This window comes from Hyperolius riggenbachi, chromosome 5 (genome assembly GCF_040937935.1).
Source record: "Hyperolius riggenbachi isolate aHypRig1 chromosome 5, aHypRig1.pri, whole genome shotgun sequence".
Taxonomy (NCBI): Eukaryota; Metazoa; Chordata; class Amphibia; order Anura; family Hyperoliidae; genus Hyperolius; species Hyperolius riggenbachi.
This window is the reverse complement of record NC_090650.1, coordinates 205,981,028-206,004,336: the sequence shown is the minus strand read 5'-3', so window position 1 is coordinate 206,004,336 and position 23,309 is coordinate 205,981,028. Positions and strand designations below refer to the sequence as shown.

Below are 23,309 nucleotides of genomic sequence, written 5' to 3'. Positions count from 1 at the left end.
GATCCAGCAGATGGAATCATGGAGTTCTTGCTTACTCGAGCCCCTGAGTACTTTGGAACAGTAGATCCACTTACATACCTGACGCAAGAGAGAATTATATTTGGACTCAACTGCAGTATAGTCCAACAGGCCACTTGGTACACACATAATGAGAAAGTTAGACTTAATGCATATGCAAGCACCCTGGTGTTGCACGTACAAACAGATGCTAAAAATAAGAGATTTGAGCATATCACTCCAAAAGAAGGTGTAACAGTACAACAGTATATGATGAGGATCATGAGAGAAGCCTGTACATCAGACATTGAGGGGCACTATATTATTGACACAGCACATTGGGCATCTAACCAATCTCTTGTCTTTAATGGACCAAACCCGTGGAAATGGGAAGTACTGTGTAATGGAATAGACACACCAAAGGTAAATGAATGGATGTATGGGGTTCCCATGTCTGAAGGATTGAGAGGATTGTATCACACCACAGACTGGAAAGACCCTCATGGCTATGAGTTAGATTTGGATTTAAACTTGGATGGACCATTTGTTTGGCCTTTCTGCGACGAATCAGATGAAGGATGCTGGACTTTTACCCAATCTGTCCAGTTGAACAGAGAAAGTCCAGTCCCTGGTGTGAACAATCCATCAATAAATAAACGAGGGTGGTATACATGGGAAGGGAGAGGCCAGGTATGTGCAACTATAGTCCGGGTGGAAAGAGAAAAGGATGTTGTGGTCCCTGTAAAAATGAATCCAAATATATGTAAAGTCCCAGCTGTCAAGATGGCAGACCTAATAGTCCCTCAACTGGCCTCACCTTGGGCAGTATTGTTGGATACAAAGTTTGTTTTGTACACGTGGAGAGTAACTTTAACTGATTTTAGGGTAGATATGTGGGACAAGAGGTGTGGTGTATATATTAAAAATCAGATCTACATGTTGAAAGGATGGTTGGAATCGGGGTATAGTCACCATAAGTCTAAAAGGGATTTGATGGATAAAGCTCTGGGGGCAGGAGGTCTTGGTCTAGGGGCCTTAAATACTATGGATTTAGAAGTATTAAGAAATAAACTTGGGCTGGCTCAACATGTAGGGGAGGGAGTGAAAACTCAGTTAGATATAAATCATGTGTTAGAAAATCTACAACATGATCACATTGATGCTACAGCCTCACTGTCAGAGGTAATGAAGCAGAAATTTAAAGGGTTAGTAGCAGGTCTGGTTAAACAACAGGAAGAAGTCCAATTAGCATTATCTTGTACACAGGTTCAATCTGAACTATCACAGGATCTAAAGCTAATGATAACCTCACTGCATGCTGGTCACTTTCCCATAAATTTGCGTAGACAAGCTGAGAGATCTGTTCCTAAATTTGCAATGACGCATGAAAAATGGTGGCTTACTCAATTCCATGGGTGTCAAAACCTCACATGCACTATTTCGTCCTTAGTGCCAGTTGCAGGTGAGGAGCATCAAGCTTATACAGTGGTAAATTTGGGTTCTGTTTTGTCAGCAGGTGTAGTTTTGCTTCCCAGAGTAAACCATGACATAATGATTTATGAAGAAGGTGAGCCCAGGTTGTTAGACACAGATGGGTGTTGGAGAAAGGAAAATGTACTGTTATGTCAAGGACAGCAAAACAGGATTATAAGGCAACAATGTTGGGATGAGGAAGGATCATGCTTGATGGATGCAAAAGAGAAGATGCCGAGCCGGATGAAGTACCTAGGACAGGGTTATTGGTGCTGGTATCAAATGGAAAATGCCACCTCTTATGCAGTATATACATTCAATTGTACTCAGAGTGGAACACTGACCAGAGGGGTGTACTGTACCACTGGCCCAGTCCTGGGAGTTGATCTGGCACAGCAGAAGGGACGTACACCCATAACACCTGAAAAAAGACTAGACATCAAGCCTGATACACCTGTCCGTTTACAAAAAATTCCTTTAGGATTTGGAGCAGAATTGAAAGGATGGTTATTGGATTTTGGGAGGGAAGATGAGATCATAAAAACACTCAGAGCTTCAGAAAGGCAAGCAACAGTGCGTTTGGAGCACGATCGTGAGAAACTAGTGCAAGTCTCACATGCTCTAAAACAGGATGCTAAAATATCATGGTGGGAAAGTCTATTTGGGTATAGTCCAAAGGCAAGTGCCTTTCTGAACCTCATGCTCCATCCAGTAGTGGTGCTCATTGTCCTTACATGTGTACTATACATTTTCCAGGTACTTGTGTTTTGTAAAATCAAAAGATTGGGTGCTAGGATGAGTAAGAAACAACAGAAACTCAGGGATGTTTTGGTGGTAGTTTCACAAGATGAAGAATATATCTAAATGTTATATGGGTAGTATAAACTTTCTCATGTTCCCTTAGTTAAAAGGAAGTGCATGGAAATGAGTAAATGGAAGTAGAAGAAGCCCTCCATGAAAGGAGAGAACCATATAACCTAGGTATGAATGAAACCAATATAATCAATACAGGCTTATCCTGAACTATGCAGCTGGTGGTCAGACTACCAGGTGAGGGGCGGGAGAAGTCTGTCATGGATGAAAGGGTAGGTTTGTTAGGTATTGTAATCCCCTACTAAATCAACTTATTATTGTGATTTAATTGCTACTATACTTACTTGGTGTTATACTTTATAATAATCATACAAACATATATATATAAATAAAATAAGAGATTAAAAGAGACGGCATTTGCAATGTGGAAACCTTTTTCCTTCTTTATGCTTTATTGTTGTATCTCCCTATGGTTCTACCCTTCTACCTCAACAAGACATGTTGTGCCTCAGCTTATCACCAAGAAGACACTTATGGATTAAGGCCTGTGGTATGAATTCTACCTCCTGATTTGAAATCTACCTCATGTTCATACTGTTTTACAATAAAAAGCAAGAGGTCCTAAGGGTGCAAGGGAAGAAAGACCCCAGCTGGGAAAGACAAAGACGGCTGAATCCTTAGTAAGACATCGCTCTACGATTGCATCACTACAGATCGTTAAAAGAGCACTCTTGTCCTGACATCATCACCTGCTTTACTTGAAAGGATCAAAAGGAATCTATTTGATACATCCTGGCAGGACCCATAATAAACGTTCCACCAGAATGCACCGCCTTAAGAGGAGTTTTTAGCCAAAAGGTGGCTCTTATTAAGGTGAAGAGGATGCACTGCCTTAAGATGAGTTCTTAGCCAAAAAGGTGGCTCTTATTAAGGTGAAGAGGATGGCACTACAACATATGTACCACAGAGCCAGAGGTGATATAGCTGGAGGCCCTGACTACAAGAATAGAGCCAGAGGTGATATAGCTGGAGGCCCTGACTACAAGAATACTGTGATAAAAACTTTTTAATATAAGTAGTTCACAGGGATGAACTAGAGGAGGGAGTGACAAAGCTGTGATACCTGTCTGGTTTATATAAAGGACATTTTGTTTTAAATTAGCTCCATTTGGTGATATATAAACAATTTCTGTTAGAAGAAGGCCACATGATGTGTACGTGCTCAGGGACACTTGCTACTCTTGAACATGTCCTAATAGTAGATTTACTGTTATTTTGCAATGTCCTAGCTTCCTTGACTTTTAGTGGAAAAGGGGCCCCACGGACAGATTTAGACAAGTGATGTGTTGTCCAGACTGAACCACTTCCCCTTGTGACCTTAAACAGAAGGTTGAGTAAGAGAACAGTGGGTGGTGAAACTCATTATAATATGGGTGGAGAGTTCTAAGAATTAAATGTTAACTGCTTCATGTCTGCACTGATTACTGAACTGTGATTGGTTTTTGTAACACTGATGGACATCCTGAACTGCCCAGGGAGTGTATATTTTTGCATACTTGTAACCCTATAAAATCGGCTGTGTGCTAATGATCTGTAGCATTACTCTGATGATGCCTTTATCAACGGCCCTTGATGCATGAATAAATGTGTTGTCTATTTGACGAGGTGTGTCCGAGTCTTCCCTGTCCTTAAACATCTTGGACAAGGGTCTCAGGCAGCAGTCTCAAGGAAGGAAGTGGGAAACACCTGGAGGATTAAAAGGCTTCCCTTTTCTAAGTTATGCATTTTTTAACAGGTGTTCACGGGTTTGTTTTAAATATGAATCACTATAGTTATCAATAATGTCTTACATATTTTAATTGAATACCAGATAAACTACTACATATTTGATTTATCTGAAAACCAAATATCTGTGTACAGTGTCGGCGGAAAATATCCTACTTTCCAAGCATAGTTCCTTCAACTCGCTTATATTTTTTTACATCTACTAGAAGTTCCCAGTACTTCAAATAGATCCACATTAGTCTGCCATTTTGAAACTTATTTGTGTTCATCAATACAGCACAGTGGGTGTCATGCCTGAAAATGTCTACTAAACCATCAGACATTTCTAATTCTACAGCTAGTGGATTGACTGCAGCTTTAACAAGCAGTTCTTTTTCAATCTCCAACCTCTTTTTTCGAGATGCTACAAAACTGCAGTAAATGTTTTGTCTCTCGGTGAGAAGTTCTTCAAACTCTTTTAGCACACTTTTTGCTTGTGTCTGCCATTCTTTCTCCTTTTCCAAGTGGCTAGCATACAGGGCTCCTGCTGCACCACTCTGCTGGGATGCCTTAATTTCTTGCTTTAATTGGTCTCGCTCACGTTCCAACAACTTTCTCTCTTCAACTAACTTCTGACTTTGAGAGATAAGAGCGTTACGGAAGCTCTGGGTTCTGTTTTGTTCCTTCTCAAGCTCGATTTCCAAGCGAGCCACATTTCGTCGATTTTCAACAATTGTGTCTCGATATTTACTTTCCAGATTCTTCTGCACTTCAGTAACTTTCTGCTGGTATTCCGTTTTTGCTGTGTTTATATCCTTTTCAGATTCCTTTGACCAGATCCATCCTGAAAAATACGAGAAGTTTAGGCACATTTTGTAGTATCACCAAGATGTGCAAAAACACCGTTATTTATTTCTCATCTACTTAAAGGGAAGGTTCAGGGTGGCTCTTAAAAAAATAAAAATGCCCATCCACTTACCTGGGGCTTCCTCCAGCCGTGGGCAGCCAGGACGTGCCCTCGGCGCCGCTCCGCAGGCTCCCGGTCCCCTCCGGTGGCCGACCCGACCTGGCCAGGCTGGCTGCCAGGTCGGGCTCTTCTGCGTTACAAAATGCGCCTCACGGGGGCGCGCTGACGTCATCGGACGTCCTCCGGGCTGTACTGCGCAGGCGCAGTAGTTCTGCGTAGTACAGTAGCCTGCGCAGTACAGCCCGGAGGACGTCCGATGACGTCAGCGCGCCCCCGTGAGGCGCATTTTGAAACGCAGAAGAGCCCGACCTGGCAGCCAGCCTGGCCAGGTCGGCCACCGGAGGGGACCGGAAGCCTGCGGAGCGGCGCCGAGGGCACGTCCTGGCTGCCCACGGCTGGAGGAAGCCCCAGGTAAGTGGATGGGCATTTTTATTTTTTTAAGAGCCACCCTGAACCTTCCCTTTAAGATGGGAAGTGTCAAGACTAAGCATTGTGGCCAAGTGTTTTGCAAGCTTGCCTTGCTGCTTCAGTGTCCCAAGTTCAAACTATGCCAGGACACTATCTACATGTTTTCCCTGCCTTTAGGTCAGTATCCTCCAGGTGCTTCAGTTTAGTCCAAGATTACTTATAGGTATTCTGCAATATGTTATGGCGTCCTTTGAAGAAATCAATGTTGCTCATAAAGGTTTTTAGTGCCATTAAATTGTTTATGCTAGGTTAACCTCTGGATTAGATTTTTTCATATTTTTAAAAGAAAAAAAATAAACAAAGGATCTCTGTGGCAACCATAAAAAATACTGAACAGCTATGTATTTGAAGTACTAAGAGCCTGCTTTGTCTCCAATCCACACTGACTTTTCCTCCCAGGCACATCCCAGGAATCTCCAAATTGCAGCACGTCACTTGCCCAAAACTACACCCCCTACCACCACTAGATACACTAGAGGGGAAGTCTGTGGCTAGAACAGCTATAAATACCTTCTAGTCAGAGGTGGGTGCCATTCCTCCTCCTAGAAGCCACCACAAGAAGCTGAGTTGCGCATAGATGGACTTTCAATCTCAATATTTTTTATTGAAAATGTTTCAAATAAATAAACATACAGTCAAATTAATGACATAACATATAACAAATAGTTTTGTACATACAACATTTTGATCATATGCTTACAGAGTAAATAGTAACATTCTGTATATTATGGTGACATTTAAGTGTTACACCATGTATTGTACCTACATATCATTAATAAAACAGGTAAATTAGTAGAAATATTGTTGTTATTGCCAGATTTTCTCTAGCTGTTGGGAGCTGTACCTCCAGGAAATGGTGGAATAAAACCTACCTACAGAGATCCTGAAGGACGCATCCCTGATATCTATCTAATCTCCTTAAAGCAACAACTAGGATATAGTATATCCTGTTTTGTGATATCTGCACTATGGATATGTCACTAATGTGCAGTAGATTGCTTCTTTTATTCTTAAAAGATTAGTAGCAATCAGGTATTTCAGTTAACATTAACAATACTAGTTTACACTAGTCTAACTACACTACACTAATCTACACTACTCAAAGAGTGGAATGACTCTCTCTTATATTTAGCTTTCACTTAAGGTATCAGGTTTTGAAGCATTTGTTACGGGTATCATATAGTATCTAATACAGCAGGATTAGCCATCTATTATATCATAAATGTGAGAAGAGGAGAAAGGAGTAATGATTTTTAGAAGTCTAGTAACCTAGTCTCCGGATACAGAACTGGCCAAAGACTTGTCTTGTTAAGGAAGGACCGCAGTCCTCCACAACGTACCGCCCAAGATCTTTCAGCAATTAGATTTGATTCGACTCTTTTTAAGATTACTTCAAGAGTAGGGATTACAGATGTTTTCCAGTTTTCAGCTATACACATTTTAGTGGTAATACTTATGTGGTTAAATAGCAGTCTCTCCCTAATAGGCAAGTCCATGGTTTTAATATGTAGTAACAATAACAATAACAATAATATTTATATAGCGCTTTTCTCCCTGGGGACTCAAAGCGCTGTGACCCTGTCACAGTAAGGCCATACTCGGTGGTATGGTTGACAAGAACATAGGCAGTTTCTTAAGTAGATCTTCAATAGATTCCCATAGGCTGGTGATTTTTGGACAAAGCCAGAAAATGTGGATTAACGAGCCAACATTATTGCAATTCCTCCAACACATGTGCGATGTTTTGTTGTCAAATTTCGCGATTTTCTCTGGCGTAAGATACCACTGCCAAACAGTTTTGATAAAACTTTCTTGGTGAGAAACGCAATGGGTGTTTTTTTTTTATAGATTTATATGCCAAAATCCAATCCTCTTGGTCTATGTCTTCATTCAAGAGCTCCTGCCATTTCCTTAATTGCCATTTAGGTGTTTTGTCTTTTAAACTCAAGAGCGATTTATAAAACACTGAGGTGCCTTTCATTTTATAATTTAGTGGGTCAAGTAATTTATCAATTTGGGGGGATAGTGCAATAGGATTAGAAATATATTTAGATAAAAATTTACGAACTTTAAAATATTTGGGTTTGTCTGATATTGGGATATTGTATGCAGATTGTAGATCTTCAAATGATCTGATATTTGTGTCTATTATCAAATCCTCTATCCAAATTATTCCTTTCTCAATCCATTTGTCCAATGACATATCTTTCCATGTCATGCTCAAATTAAATATGGGGGTTTTCTTAATTTTTGCTAAGGGATCTGTGTTACATAATTTTACCATTTCTTTCCAGATTCTGAGAGTGTTAGCAGAGATAGGATTAGATATTTTTGGAGGAATTTTCCAGTTTAATCTGGATTCTAGAAATGATAGGTAATTATTACTAGGAAGTTGTGATTGCTCAATCTTAAACCATTGTTTAGAATCATCTTTATACCAGATTGCTCTGGATTGCTCCAAAATGGATGCTTTATAATACTTCTCGATGTCAGGTACACCAAATCCTATCTCTGAGGTATGTGTGGTAAGAATTTTATTCGAAAATTTTGAGGACTTGTTAATTAGGATAAATTTATTGATGAGTTTTTGGATAGTTAAGAAAATTTTTTGGGGGATTTTGATTGGTATATTCCTAAATAGATACAATAGTTGTGGTAACAGCATCTTTTTAAACGCGGCAGATCTACCCAACCACGAAAATTCACATTTGGCTAATGATTCCAGTTTTAATTTCATTTTATTAATCCAGGGGTCAAAGTTTTCTTTATATAGTTGTGCTAAGGAGGGGGTGAGAAAGATTCCCAAATATTTAATTGATTTGTTAGTCCAGGTGTATGGACAGGAGCTTTTGAGTTCTTGAATCGTCTTTGGGTTGACATTACATGGCATTATAACCGTCTTACACTCATTTAATTTATAGTAAGAGATTTTTGAGAAATTTTTCAATTCTAATCTCAAGTTTTGCAGTGAAATCTTAGGCTTTTGTAGATACAACAAAACATCATCTGCATATAGTCCTAATTTATTATCTGTATCTCCAACCTGAATTCCATGGATGTTTTTATTCTGTCTTATTTTTTGGGTCAAAGGTTCCATTGCTAGGACAAAGATCAGTGGTGATAGTGGGCACCCTTGTCTAGTTCCATTTGTAATATCAAATGACGCTGATAGTGTACCTGAGGAGATTACTCTAGCTGAAGGTTTTGTGTATAGTGACATTATAGCTTTGTGGATGAATCCTACACATCCGAATTTTTCCAGCACTCTTGACATGTATTTCCAGTTGACTCTGTCGAACGCCTTCTCCGCGTCCAAGGAGACGAAGAGAGAAGGCGTCCGACAGAGCTTGACTTGGTGCAAGAGTGCAAATACTTTCCTTGTACTATCGCTCGATCCTCTCCCCTTGACAAAACCAACCTGGTCTGGGATAACTAATTGTGGTATTATTGGTGTAAGTCTGTTTGATATGATACGAGCAAAGAGTTTTAGGTCCGTATTGAGTAGAGAGATAGGCCTATAATTACTCGGGTCTGTATGATCTTTCCCCTCTTTAGGAATAGTAGAAATTATGGCCCATAAAGATTCTTTGGGGAAGGCACCAAGAGTTATGACCTCGTTAAAGAAATTCACTAGATGTTTAGATAATATGTCACCATATTGTTTATAGTAATCATTTAAGAAGCCATCTACTCCCGGTGCCTTATCCTTTTTTAGTGATTTTATTGCTGTCTCCACTTCTTGATTATTAATTGGTAGATTAATTTGTTTAAGTTGACTGTCAGTAAGTTTGGGCAGGTTGATCTTGTCCAGGTATTGATCAATGTCTTTCAGGGATGGGGAATATACTGCGGGGTCTTTACTAAGATTGTATAACTTTTCATAATAAGCAGCTAGGGAGTCTGCTATATCGTTAGGGTGATGAACCATTAGATTTGTGTTGGGGTTCTTGATTTTAATTATTCTATGTTTTATTCTGCGGCCTTTTATCTTTAATGCCATGGATTTTCCAGATTTATTCCTTTCAGAGTACCAATTTTCTTTTAATATGGATTGCCATTTATCATATTGATCGTATAGGTTGTTGGCTAGCTCTTGCCTAGTTTGTTCTAACTTTGGGATTAGGTCGTTTCTTTTTCCCAAGAATATTGATTTTTCTAAAGATTTAATTTGTTCGAGTAATAAATTAGTTCTTTCTCTGTATTTTTTCTTAAGAATTGCACTGTGTTTTATAAAGTTGCCTCGCATATACGCTTTATGAGCGTTCCACAATGTGGTTCCCGAGACTTCAGTGGAGTCGTTAAGATCAAAATACTCTTAAGTTTTCTCTTAAAATTTTTGAAGTTTTTTCTGAATGAAGAATTAATTTATTCATTTTCCAGCTGTAACTCGAAGGGGGGCCTTGTAAACTAATTTTAGCTGAAATGGGCGAATGATCAGACCAAACTCGTGCTCCTATTTCTACCTCTGATAATAAAGGTAGTGAAATTTTATCAGTCAGAATATAGTCAATCCTGGTGAAAGAATGGTGTACTGACTGAGGAAAAGAATGTATATTGTTTATCTTGAGGATGAAAGCATCTCCATACGTCATATAATTCGTTAATACTGTTTGAATGCTTGCTGGATTCTTTCTTTTGATTTAAGAGCAGTCTATAGACTGATCCATAATTGCGTTAAGGTCACCAGTTATAATCAATGTGCCTTTCTTGATTTTCGTTATTTTGTTTAATTTTTTAGTAAGAAAGGTTGCCTGGTGTTCGTTAGGCGAGTAGATATTGACAAAGGTGAAGTCTTGTGAATTAATTTTTCCTACTATAACTACCATTCTTCCGTCAGTACTGCTGAATGTGTCTATAACTTCGAATCCTAGGGAGCCCCTTATAGCTATGCATACACCTCTTTTTCTTTTTTCCTTGCAAGGTTGCATGATATATTGTTTTGAAATTTTGTAGTTTAAATGTTTGCGCCCCTTTGGCATTTAAATGTGTCTCCTGTAGACATAGGATTTCTGTTTTTTCTTCTTTGGTTAATTTATTGATAAGGTATCTTTTCCTATTAGAATTAACTCCTCTCACATTAAGAGACAATATATTCAATTTTTGTGTCATGTCTGTGGTCTATTGTTAGGTATAGCAACTGTAACATTTTTTGGCCAATTCTGCTTACCAGGGAACTGTAGACTAATTGAGTTATCTGCAATTTAAACAAGCTAAATAACTCTTTAAACCAGCTATAAAAAGGCTTAAACAGTGATAAACAAGCATTGCATAAACTGCGATTCATTTTCCATTCCATTATAAACAAATACCTTAATAGGGAAAATAAAAGTTTGTTAGGCATCAAATTTATACCGTTGTCATTCCATAGAGGGATAAAAGGAAGGAGGAAAGTAAAAGGATAGAAAAGAACAAAGTACAAAAGTATATAAGAAAAACAGCAATATGAGTAATTCTGCTTCTGTGTTACCATTGGTCCGAGGACCATTAGGCTAATCCTTAGCAGGATTAGTAGGAAGTTCTCCTCCATAAAAAGGGTAGAGGTTCTAACCCGAGGAGAAAGTCCTTCTGGGGGGAAAGTTTGTGGCATGAGACCACTGAAGCTAATCAGGTACCTCCACTGGCAGTAGAGGATTTCTCACCTTCCGGCTTATCATGGGACCATTCCATATTTTGTGATTCCGAGGGAGGAAGGGCAAGTCTCCCTTCTTTAATGTTCACTGTTTGTATTCTCCATCTGTGTAGTAGATCAAAACCTTCTTTGACAGACTTTATGGCGATTATCTTTCCGTTCTCTTTAACCAATAGTTTTGTCGGGAAACCCCATTGATATGCAATGTTGTGTTGTCTCAAGGTGGCTGTGATCTGTCCAAAGCTTCTTCTGGCTTGTAAGGTCATCTGAGACAAGTCCGAATAAAGGGTTAGATCCCGATAAGGGTCCGGTAGTTTCTTTCCTTTCCTGGTTGATGCTAGAAATTGGTCTTTCACATGGTAAAAGTGTACGCGGGTGATCACGTCTCTTGGGACCTTTTCAGGTAGAAAGTTTGGCTTGGGTAGCCTGTGAGTGCGGTCCAGAACCAGTTCGGACTCAGGGACATTGGGAAGAGTAGTTTTGATAATGTCCTTGACATTAGCCTGTAGTCCCTCTGTAGTTACGGATTCTGGTATGCCTCTGATCTTCACGTTATTACGTCTGTTGCGGTCCTCTGAGTCTATGATTTTTTCTTTCATCCACTGTACATCTTCATAGACTTCATTGTGGGAGTCAACCAACTCGTTGTGTGCTTTGGCAAATTCTTTGACTCTTTGCTCAACTTTAAGCACCCTTTTATCTGTGGATATTGCAAACTGCGTAAACTTATCCGTTAGTTTCTTTACTTCGGCTTGCATTGTGGTTTGTATGATCTTTTGAAAAGAGATCATGAAGTCTCTGAAAAAGGTTTGGGTGATGGGTTGGTCAGAATTAGGTAATTGATTCATAAGATCTGGGAACTCTTGTTCTTCCAGGTCTTCCTGGTTCTCCAGTCTTTTCTTCGATTTTGCTGGGCTTCGTGAAGAAGGAGAGACAAGGGAGTCTGAGTCCTCATCCTCATCACTTACATCTTGTTTGCGAATGTTTTCACATTGTCCGCCCGAATGTATACTTGAAGGTTCGTTTTGGTCTCTTACATGTCCAAGTTCTTTCTGGAATCGTATGTGCGAACGTTCTTGCGAACGTTCGTTTGAGCACGAACGTTCGTTTGGACACGAACGATCGTTTGAACGCGAACGTTCGTTCGCACGATCCTTTCTCCCGCTATGGGCGTGCCCATCTCTGCCACGGAACCCACCTATGTTTGCCGTTTCTGAGCGGATTTCAGCGGCGGTTTCTTCCTCATCTAGGTGGTACAGGGGTGAGAAGGAGTTCCTGAGGGGTAAAGTCTCTTGTTGTTGGGCATTTTGGTGTCTGCCTCTCCTCTGTTCAAAGCGGTGGCCATCTTGGTCTGGATCACTGTACCAGGCCTCAAGTTTCCTCGGCTTGGGAGACTCTTTCTTCCTCTTAGGAGTGATTCTTCTGGGGTCCATGATGGTCAGAGAGTGTTCCCCCACAATCTTGCTGTAAAATTTCTGGTTTTTGGAGGTGCTGTGAGTCGCTTTATCAGTGTGTCTCTCAGAGCTGCAGACTCACACAGCCATTCAGCTCTGCCTCCTGGCCACGCCCCCATAGATGGACTTTAATACTTTGAGGCTGTATAATTATTTTCCATTCTGGAAATGGTTTTTATAATGTAAAAATTTAGACTGGTGCATTACGAGTTTCTATTACTGTACTTCTCGCGATTACTGATCTAAAGAACTACTGAAAATGTAAAATGACTTTCTAAACATAGATAATATGTACCATATGCAAAGTCCAAATAATATACATCCCTTTTTAAAAACTGTAATTTAGGAGATATTTGTATTATGATACATATAACTCTTAAAAGTGGAGCTTTACTTAGTTTGCATATCCACACTTTTTGTCTGTGAATTTTCACATTTAGAATACTATACTTTTTTGTACCATACTTTTAAAGAGGAGCTGTTAGGTATAAGGTCTCAGAGAAAATAAACACATATATCAGTAGCTAAAGATTGGCTGTACTTACATTACATATGCATTTCACTGTCCACGTTTGTACTTCACAGAATTTTTATATAGTATATGCAGAGATTGATGCTCCTGACAGCTCATGGCAGGTTCCATGTTTTTCTGTCAAATGTGTCGTCATGTCCTGCCTGCTTCCTGATCACAGAAAAGCTGGTGCTGAATAACACAGTGTGCAGTGAATATTAATGAGCCATGTGGCTAGGAACAATAGCTGACTCCTGCAGTGTACTCTGCCCGGAGATTTATCAGTGCTACGCGCTGGACTGATTACAAGCTGCTGTAACGTCTCATTAGCAGCCGAGGGGAGGGCCCCAGAATGCATTGCAGTATAGTATGCGGCTTGCGTCCTGCTTGGGTCTAACAGCTTTTCTGATAAGAACACATCAAAGGTAAGAGAGATTTTTATCTTCAATAATGCCTTTATGGCTTCCTTCTAAACTGTTTAACACAGGAGAATAGAGGTTTAAATTAGCTTCTGCAGCCTGACAGTTACTCTTTAAGCACTTCCACTCTTTCTCATATGCATTTTTTTTAAAGTGGTGAAAAATATTCCACTAACATAAAGCTTTCCCTTCTCACCCACACACCCTATAATTTAGGCATCACATCTTTTTCGCAATGACATCCTGCTTAAATAATACAAAATCAACAATTGTGCAATATACTTACGAAAAGCAGCAAGCCCCAGCATGGGTACCAGAAGTGCATAATTCCATTTACTCCCACCTGCCCCTTCATCATTACCACGGATGTTCCAGTTAGGTGGATCATTTAAATTATTCATTGGTAATCACCTGAAAAGGCCAAAAATGATGATGCAACATAAAACTCTTACTGTACAGAGAGCAAATGATACATTACACTAGTCCTTGGTAAGAGTACTTGTAGAAGGTACAGACAGGAACAAAGAACATCTATCAGGCCCTAGGCAATGTAACTGTGGGTACATATAAGAGTGATGTGCAGGTACTCTGCAGGAGAATGAGACGATTCTTTCTCTATTACACATTCTTCAGGTACAATTTGAACCAGGTTTATGGGTGATAGACAACACCTCTGTGTTCAATGTGCACAACATTCTAAGTGGATTCCCTGCAGCTCTGTGGGGAGTGCATATGTATAGTACTACTGTGTAACAAAGTAAACCTGAGACCGATGAAATTAAAGTTTTATACATACTTGGGGCTTCCTCCAGCCCCCTACATGCTAATCAGTTCCTCGCTGTCCTCCGCCACCTGGATCTTCTGCTATTAATCCAGGTACTTGAGCCAGTCGGGCGTAGTGCGCATGCACACACTCCGCCGCCAGGCACGTACTACACCTGCGCAGCACTATTGCGCCGCTGCAGAATGTTCCTGGCTGTGGGAGCGGTACACGGCTGGACTGCGCTGACTGGCTGAATTACCGGGACTCATAGCAGAAGATCCAGCTGGCAGGGGAGGACAGTGGAGGACCGATTAGCCTGAAGGGGGCTGGAGGAAGCCCCAGGTATGTATAAAACTTTACTTTTCATCCATCTCAGGTACCCTTTAATTCGTAGTCACCAAACCAAATTTTAATAACATATCAAATTATTTGATTTCATGAGGAAAGGGAGTGCATACATTTGCATAAACCAGAATCAGCACAGCATTATTTCCATCTCATTGACCATCTCTATTAGTGACAAAGCTACACATCAGGTTTTATTCTTACAGCATAGATGTTATTTAGCATAAAGTGCTTGCAAAAGTATTTGGCCCCCTTACTGTTTTCCACATTTTGTCACATTACTGCCACAAACATGAATCCATTTTATTGGAATTCCACATGAAAGACCAATACAAATTGGTGTACACATGAGAAATGGAATGAAAATCATACATGATTCCAAACATTTTTTACAAATAAATAACTGCAAAGTGGGGTGTGCGTAATTATTCGGCCCCCTGAGTCAATACTTTGTAGAACCACCTTTTGCTGAAATTACAGCTGTCAGTCTTTTAGGGTATGTCTCTACCAGCTTTGCACTTCTAGAGACTAAAATCCTTGCCCATTCTCCTTTGCAAAACAGCTCCAACTCAGTCAGATTAGATGGACAGCGTTTGTGATCAGCAGTTTTCAGATCTTGCCACAGATTCTCGATTAGATTTAGATCTGGACTTTGACTGAGCCATTCTAACACGTGGATATGTTTTGTTGTAAACCATTCCATTGTTGCCCTGGCTTTATGTTTAGGGTCGTTGTCCTGCTGGAAGGTGAACCTCCGCCCCAATCTCAAGTCTTTTGTAGACTCCAAGAGGTTTTCTTCCAAGATTGCCCTGTATTTGGCTCCATCCATCTTACCATCAACTCTGAACAGCTTCCTTGTCCTTGCTGAAGAGAAGCAACCCCAGAGAATGATGCTGCCACCACCATATTTGACAGTGGGGATGGTGTGTTCAGAGTGATATGCAGTGTTAGTTTTCTGCCACACATGGTGTTTTGCATTTTGGCCAAAAAGTTCCATTGTGGTCTCATCTGACCAGAGCACCTTCTTCCACGTTTGCTGTGTCCCCCACATGGCTTGTGGCAAACTGCAAACGGGACTTCTTATGCTTTTCTGTTAACAATGGCTTTCTTCTTGCCACTCTTCCATAAAGGCCAACTTTGTGCAGTGCACGACTAATAGTTGTCCTATGGATAGATTCTCCCACCTGAGCTGTAGCTCTCTGCAGCTCATCCAGAGTCACCATGGGCCTCTTGACTGCATTTCTGATCAGCGCTCTCCTTGTTTGGCCTGTGAGTTTAGGTGGACGGCCTTGTCTTGGTAGGTTTACAGTTGTGTCATACTCCTTCCATTTCTGAATGATCGCTTGAACAGTGCTCCGTGGGATGTTCAAGGCTTTGGAAATCTTTTTGTAGCCTAAGCCTGCTTTAAATTTCTTAATAACTTTATCCCTGAACTGTCTGGTGTGTTCTTTGGACTTCATGGTGTTGTTGCTCCCAATATTCTCTTAGACAACCTCTGAGGCCACCACAGAGCAGCTGTATTTGTACTGACAGACTACACACAGGTGCACTCTATTTAGTCATTAGCACTCATCAGGCATACCCCCTACACCAGCACCATAATATGTTCTGTTAGACACCCTCTCAAAAGATGCACTTATTGTCTCCACCCCACCCTTTAGATTGTAAGCCTCTGGCAGGGCCCTCCTCCCTAATGTATCCAGCTTGATTATGCAATCTTACTCACAACCACCCCTCTTGTAGACTTGAACAGTCTCTATTTTGACCTATGACACTGTATTGTTATCAAATCATTTGCATGATCTTGTTTTGTTGTGAGTTTCCGTATGTTCTACCTGTATGTTAACCCATTTATCTATTGTGCAGCGCTGCGTAATATGTTGGTGCTTTATAAATACAATTAATAATAATAATAATAATAATAATAAGGCAATGTCTATGGGCAACTGACTGCACTCAGACCAAAGGGGGCTGAATAATTATGCACACCCCACTTTGCAGTTATTTGTAAAAAATGTTTGGAATCATGTATGATTTTCGTTCCACTTCTCACGTGTACACCACTTTGTATTGGTCTTTCATGTGGAATTCCAATAAAATTGATTCATGTTTGTGGCAGTAATATGACAAAATGTGGAAAACTTCAAGGGGGCCGAATACTTTTGCAAGCCACTGTATATAAGAGATGCCTGTGTACACATCATATATACAGTCACAATCAGATATGTAAATCTGACTTTAAAAATACGGTGACTGCTTAATTAACTATTTTTTGATTGGTTTATTTCATTTTTGTTGACTAAGCAGAGCTATTACTGTATATATAAATTATTTATGATGACTAGTATCTGAGAAACAGAACATTTTATCATATTTTCTATTTTAAATTACAGGTTTAAATTCATTAGGAGTCTGATTCGCTGCATTTTCTCCCGACTCCGACTACAGGTACCCAAAAATTGCTCCAACTCCGACTCCACAGCCCTGATAACCTTAAAGAGAACCTGAATTGAAAGTTAAAAGTCAAAGTAAACGTGTCATACTTACTGCCAGTGTAGTGTACTCATCAATCTCTTTCTCCTCTCCTGCGTCCCATTTGTTTGCTGTGATCAATGGAATTCTCCGTCCTCCAATTTAAAAATGGCCATTACCCCATAACAGCTTTATGGTCAGCACACTGTTAAACTGTAATATCGCCCACTTGAGCCATAGGGAAACATGGACATTACCTTGCATATTCAGTTGTAACTGACAGCAACTGGTATATTTCAGTTCTGACAAAATATTGTCAGAACTGGAAGGGGTCACTGTAAGCAGAAAAGGGTGAGCTTCTGAGAGGAACTGATGGTGAGGTTAGTATGTAATATTAATTTGAAGCTACATCACGTGTTTATTTAAAATAATTTTACACACTTCAGGTTCCCTTTAAAGTAAACCTGAGACGAAAGGGTATAAGAGTTTTATACATACTGTACCTGGAGCTTCCTCCAGCCCCTTCCATGCAGATTGCTCCTTCGCTGTCCTCCTCCACCTCCTGGATGCTCCAGTAAATGCCCCTTTAGCCTTGCCAGTTAGAGCGTAGTGTGCATGGGTGCTCTCGTTGCAGGGAGTGTTCTGCGCCTGCGCTGTACTACTCTTCCATTGGTGAATTTACGTTATTTTATTCCCTCAAACGTAGCATAAGTAAAATAGAAATTGTGATCTTTTCCCCATCTCTACCTCTATGTGACTCTGAGCAGCAGCCTCTCATCTTACCTCATTACCTCTGCTACTTCTATCTCAAAAACATACATTTACCTCTTTCTCACACAAGTCAACAAAAAACTGAGGTGCCGCCATAGATGTAATGTTATCAGCGGGATTTAAAATGTAATTCGGGTTGTGGCAATTGCCAGACCCCCCAATTACTTCTCCCTCAAAGTTGCTACAACTCGGAAAAGGAATGGTATTAAACGCCACTCGATATTTCACCGGCAGCAGGGTGTGCAGTCATTCGTCTCACCCTGCACCCAAATGACCAGGCGACAGGATACTGCACTCTGTGGGATACCAGACATTTAACTGGTGCTTCTCCAATCCTTAATGAACTCTGTCAATCATCTCATCCACCTCTCCTATGATGCAGCATCACCCAGAAGATCCTGTTTTACCTCCTAACCCTCTCACATGAAGTTCTTTATAAGCTGTCCCCTCTATCCATTTCCTCACCAATTTCCAGGTACTATCCCACCTTCAACTTTCACTCTCCACACAAAATCCTCCCGTCTTTTAATTTACAACTGCAGTCCGGTTAAATCCCCTTAAGCCACTAGCCATGTGTTTAAATTTACAGGGGAGACTGTTGACTCAAGCAAAGCAGCAGCTGACAGTAATATAGGAAGTCAGCCTTGCAAATCTAGCCAGTCAGGTAGCACAAAATGTAATAATGCAAAAATGTTTTTTTCTGCAATGCACAAAATGTTTTGTATTGCAAATGACATTATTTCACCATGCATTGAAAAAAATACTAATAAAAACCAGGTCGTAAACTATTTTGAACTATTCAATGGATATGAATTTGCGCTACAAGAATAAGCAATACTTTGTCGTCATCTAGTGGTCATTTTTGTAAATTCTTGTTATGTGTACCTATTACAGTGTTGAGACGACTTTACTGGGTTTTTTTTGTTTTTTTATTTCTTAACACTGATTTAAAATAACTCCATTTTCAGATTTGTCTGTTTTATATTTAAAAAGACTTCTAAATTAGGCAATTTATATCTAAAAAGGCAGCATGATATTTTCCAGAACTAAAAAATATTTATGTGATGCAGTTCTGGTGCAGAATTATACAGCAGCACCTTTATAAGATAAGGTAATACAGGTCTCACTTCCATGCTTAATGCACTTAAAAAATAAGGCATTGATTCTACTTTTAAGAACAGTGCATGGAATTGTAAAAATCATCTTGTCGTATTTCCTTCGGCCAACACAGCATTCAGACTACTGGTACACAAATAAATTAAACACTTAATTCATCCTACATAGGGTTGTTTTGTGGCTTTTGAAAATTTGACAGAATTTGACAGAACAAGGTATGGGATTCCATGGCTCTATGGGAAATAGAAAGCAGCAATACAAGCTTATTGAAGGCAAAGCTCTCCAAACTTCCTGATGACCATAAAATCAATTATGTAAATCATTACATCAATACAGTGCCTGAAATGTTTAGACTCATCCACATCTACAGTACACTCCAACAAAGAATGAGGCAATGGCCTGTTCCATAACAGAAGTTATTCAACTCCCTATGTTAGAAGTTTGAACACAACATCAGAAGTGTAACAGTTTTCATTTTCACAAAGCCACCTTACATTCTCAAACATGTGGCAAATTTATTGTACTTTACATAGTTAAAAAAAACATGTAGACATAATCCTCAACTTACCAAAAAAATCCAGACCAGCCTGAAGAATTTGGCACGGCTCACTACAAGCCAAAATAACGGACATTCATCCAGCGTCTGTGGTTCATCTAGTGTACCTTTCAAAATAGGCAAAACAATTGTTAAAGAATATACACAGCAGGATACAGCACAACATTTTGAAATATTTTAGGTTGGGGTAAAGCAGAACTTTGTTCTCGGTTAACCTGACTCCACTCTCTCCATCTATTTCTGCCCAAACTGTAAATACATTTTTTAAACTACTTATGTATGTCACTGATTCCCACTAACCACCCTCTATGACTGTCCCCTGCTGCCTGTACTGCCAGGGTAATTATTTGCCAATTAGCAATGTACTCGGGTACAGAATACAGAAGGGTGATATCGGAAGTACCATTTTTTCATAGATGCCTAAAATTTCCTGTGCCTGCAAAATGTTGCTAGTCTAACCTCAAGTGCAATTTGTGTACTGTTATGAAAGGAACACCAACATGGATATAATGTTCATTACCAACAATTGTGTTCCTTTTACTGACCTGACTTGCCAAATCTGTGTTGTGGGGGCTGCCTACATCCTTTTTGGAAATTACCTTCATAGCTGATGTTCCTGTGTGACTTCTGATATCTGCTGCAAATACTTACAGGTTATCTCTCACTGCATTCAACCTATAGTAGTTTGAGTACACTATAGGGTTGAATGAAGAGATGAATGAAGTCAAGCCAATGTTCTCAAACCTTCAGACACTTACAGAGGATCAACACAAGTTGCTTCTCTGCCATGTATAAACAGAAGGGAAGAAGTAAAAGGGAAGAAAGGCAATAGGTAAGGTCAAGGTGGGTGGAAGGGTGAATAGGCCTATGGCTACCAATACCATGCTTAGAAATGTATATAGAAGGTCAAGTACTGTCAGGAGGTATCCATCCAAAAAGTAGCATTTTTATTTGTTTCTCCAAAGGTTATCTATCCCATTCACAAATGTTAAATATTTTTTTTATGTCTGCCTTGGAGATAACACGACTGGTCTAGCTTCAGAGTGGGATGCAGAGATGCTAAATCTAGAAAAGCTAACCACTCCCCATTCAGATATAAACTGCTGAAGTCTGGCAGTTTCCTATATTCCATGTAACTATTATTCTGGCAGCGAGAGAGAAAGCCTAGGTTGCCTAGGATTGGAGGAAGTGGTGTAAGCCAGGGTGAAATATTGGAGTGTGATATAATTTGCGTCATCAGTTTGAGTGTATGGTTAATCAGGAATGTTTCTGTTAAGATAGACTGGGTTCTGGTAAAGGCCTGAGGGGGAAAGGTCAGTGGGAATGGTGATTATTCTCTAGTCTAGTCACACCCATATCTTCAATTCTCCATGACAGTGCCAGTCTAATCCTGGGGAATATAGGTTGCTGTATAATAGAGTAACACACTGGATACAATCAGACCAGTTCTCTTTTGTTTTTCTCAAGATCTTGGTCTTGGAGGCTTCCTTGCCTATCATTAAAATCAGTGGCGTAGCTAAGGAGCTATGGAACCCAGTGCAAGTTTTACATGGGGCCCTCTCACGCACTCTATACAGAACAATTGATTTTAAGCACCAAGATTTTTTTTGGGTACTTATCCGTTAGCCGGGCGCATCTGGCAGGTGGCGCTAATCAGTATTCCCCCTCCAGGCCGACATGGATAGTAGGGAAAGATGTAACTCTGGTGAAGTTTTGTCGCCACCTGCCGGATGTGCCCGGCTAACGGATAAGTACCTTTTTTTTTTATATATAAACACTGCTGGGATCTGTCCCTACCAAGTGTCAGGCTCCTAACATGGACCAATAAGTGTTTCATAAACAACACACTCAAGTATCCACTAGGGTCAGAGGTTCACTATACTGCAGAAGGCCCCAACTATCCATATATTATTGAAATTAAACAATTTTTGCTGATTACATGTATGAATGCTACACTTATACAAAGTAAACAAACATATCTCTCATAAAACTAACCACATTACATATGATGTGTAATTGCCATTTACCTCACTGTGTGCAGCAGCAATAACATAATTTTTTTTTTTTTTTGGGTGGGAGGCATAGTTATTGCAGACAGTAATTGGGGCCAAAGAGGTAGACATTTATAGGGCTGATTCACACAACGGGGGGTGGTAAAATGAGACCCAAGCATAATGTTCAGCGGTGCTTATATAGTCCCATACTTACTGATATGCGCAGGCCCCCACGTCTCTCTTAGTACCAGCACAGACCCGCCCACACACCTGGCCTGTATTACACCGGACTACATGGAGACCATCACCATAATAATCCGCCGAGGCCCATAGCTGCAGATGTGAAGCTCCGCGCGCCTGCGCAGTAGTAATGCTCCAGCAGATGAGGCTGCTTAGCCTGTGGCGCTCTATTTTAGTAGCGTATATACCCGCGTGTAACACAACCTACCATTTCACCTGGACCTAAACAAGACTTACTGAGAAACTTGGGGGCGGTAAAAATAAAAGGCTGGCTCGGCTAGCGAATCGTAGTTTTGAGAATTCCAATGTTACACAACGACTGTATGTCCAAAACGTGTTCTGCTAATAAAGTTTTGTGAAAAAGGGCGGAGCTGGTATGTAGAGCGCAGGAAGACGTCTCATTTGACCTGATTTTCTGGCTCTGTCCCCGGTAAGATGGCTGCTCTAAGTGCAGCGGCGTCACGGCTGCTGGGAAATAGACTATTAGCGCGAAGAGAAATCAAGGTGAGTTAGCGTAGTGCTCTGTGTGCAGGGAGAGGATTATAGTGGAGGAGGAAGGGCTGCACTGCTTTATAACGATCCTACATTACTATGTGTGAGTTCTGCTTGTGTGTCTGCATGCACAGTGCCGGGTGGGCGGGGCCACATCAAGGTCACCTCCTCTCCCGGGCTACATTTCCGTGTAACTGGCGGTGTAAATACACAACCTGTTACCACCTCATGCACGTGATTGGAGGACAAGGCGCCTGGGGGTGTGGTGGCAGATCCTAGGCCTAGCCTCCCAGATTACCTAATTATGTTACTCCTGTATTATCTAACTATAGTGTTTTGGAGAAAGCATTGTCATCTGGTAATGAACATTATTTTTATTATTGATTTGGAAAGCATCAACATGGCTCTGTCCAGAGTAAGAAACAAACATGGTTGCATAATAATACAGGCAATGGCATACACAAAATATAGATATTACAGAACTGGTAGACCTATATTGACAAATGTAATATGTTAAACAAACGGCCTGTTATGGAACAGTTCTCCAATCACAGCACCTCCTACAGCTCAAAGTATTAGTGATTGGCTGAACCTAGCAGTTCAAGAGAGTGCCTCTACCAATTCTAGTTTGTCTACCAATTTTTTATTATGTAACCATGTCTATATATCCATGGAAGGGTTGAGTCCAGTGTGGAGAATTTCTGTCGTTATATTTTGTGTATGCAATTGTCTATTACATCACGACAGGATCGGCCCGTTCGTATTGGTGGGTCGTTCGTAAGTCGGGCGTCTGTAAACCGGGGACTACCTGTATTATGTAACCCATGTTTGTTTCTGTACTCTGTACAGAGCCATGGAATATGTTGGTGCTTTCTAAAGCACTCTGTACAGCACTGCGGAAGATGTCGGCGCTATATAAATACTAAATAATAATAATCATAAATCAATAATGTTCCTTACCAGATGACAATACTTTCTCTAACATTCTGTAGTTAGGTAATCTGAGAAGCTAGGTACTGCAACCACACCCCTAGGTGCCTCGTCCTCCAATCACGTGCATGAGGT

General features: G+C 40.4%; 2 protein-coding genes across 3 annotated transcripts in view; one reads left to right on the top strand and one right to left on the bottom strand.

The window, feature by feature from the left end:
• Positions 1-2,699: 2,699 nt before the first annotated feature.
• Positions 2,700-22,355, bottom strand: CCDC127 (coiled-coil domain containing 127). 2 transcript variants are annotated; one of them, XM_068236618.1, is made up of 4 exons: positions 21,990-22,355; positions 19,531-19,625; positions 13,782-13,906; positions 2,700-4,891 (listed from the first exon to the last, which is right to left on the bottom strand). In XM_068236618.1, the coding sequence occupies exons 3-4, from the start codon at positions 13,894-13,896 to the stop codon at positions 4,221-4,223; spliced, it is 786 nt and encodes a 261-aa protein (XP_068092719.1). In that variant the 5' UTR covers positions 13,897-13,906; positions 19,531-19,625; positions 21,990-22,355; the 3' UTR covers positions 2,700-4,220. The 2 variants fall into 2 exon arrangements, with proteins under 2 accessions (XP_068092719.1, XP_068092721.1); XM_068236620.1 differs by lacking the exon at positions 21,990-22,355 and adding an exon at positions 21,727-21,978.
• Positions 22,126-23,309, top strand: part of SDHA (succinate dehydrogenase complex flavoprotein subunit A) — a 127,063-nt gene continuing 125,879 nt past the window's right edge. The window contains exon 1 of the mRNA XM_068236617.1: positions 22,126-22,256. Coding sequence (XP_068092718.1) covers positions 22,188-22,256 — 69 coding nt within the window. The 5' untranslated portion in view covers positions 22,126-22,187. The remainder of the gene's footprint in view (positions 22,257-23,309) is intronic.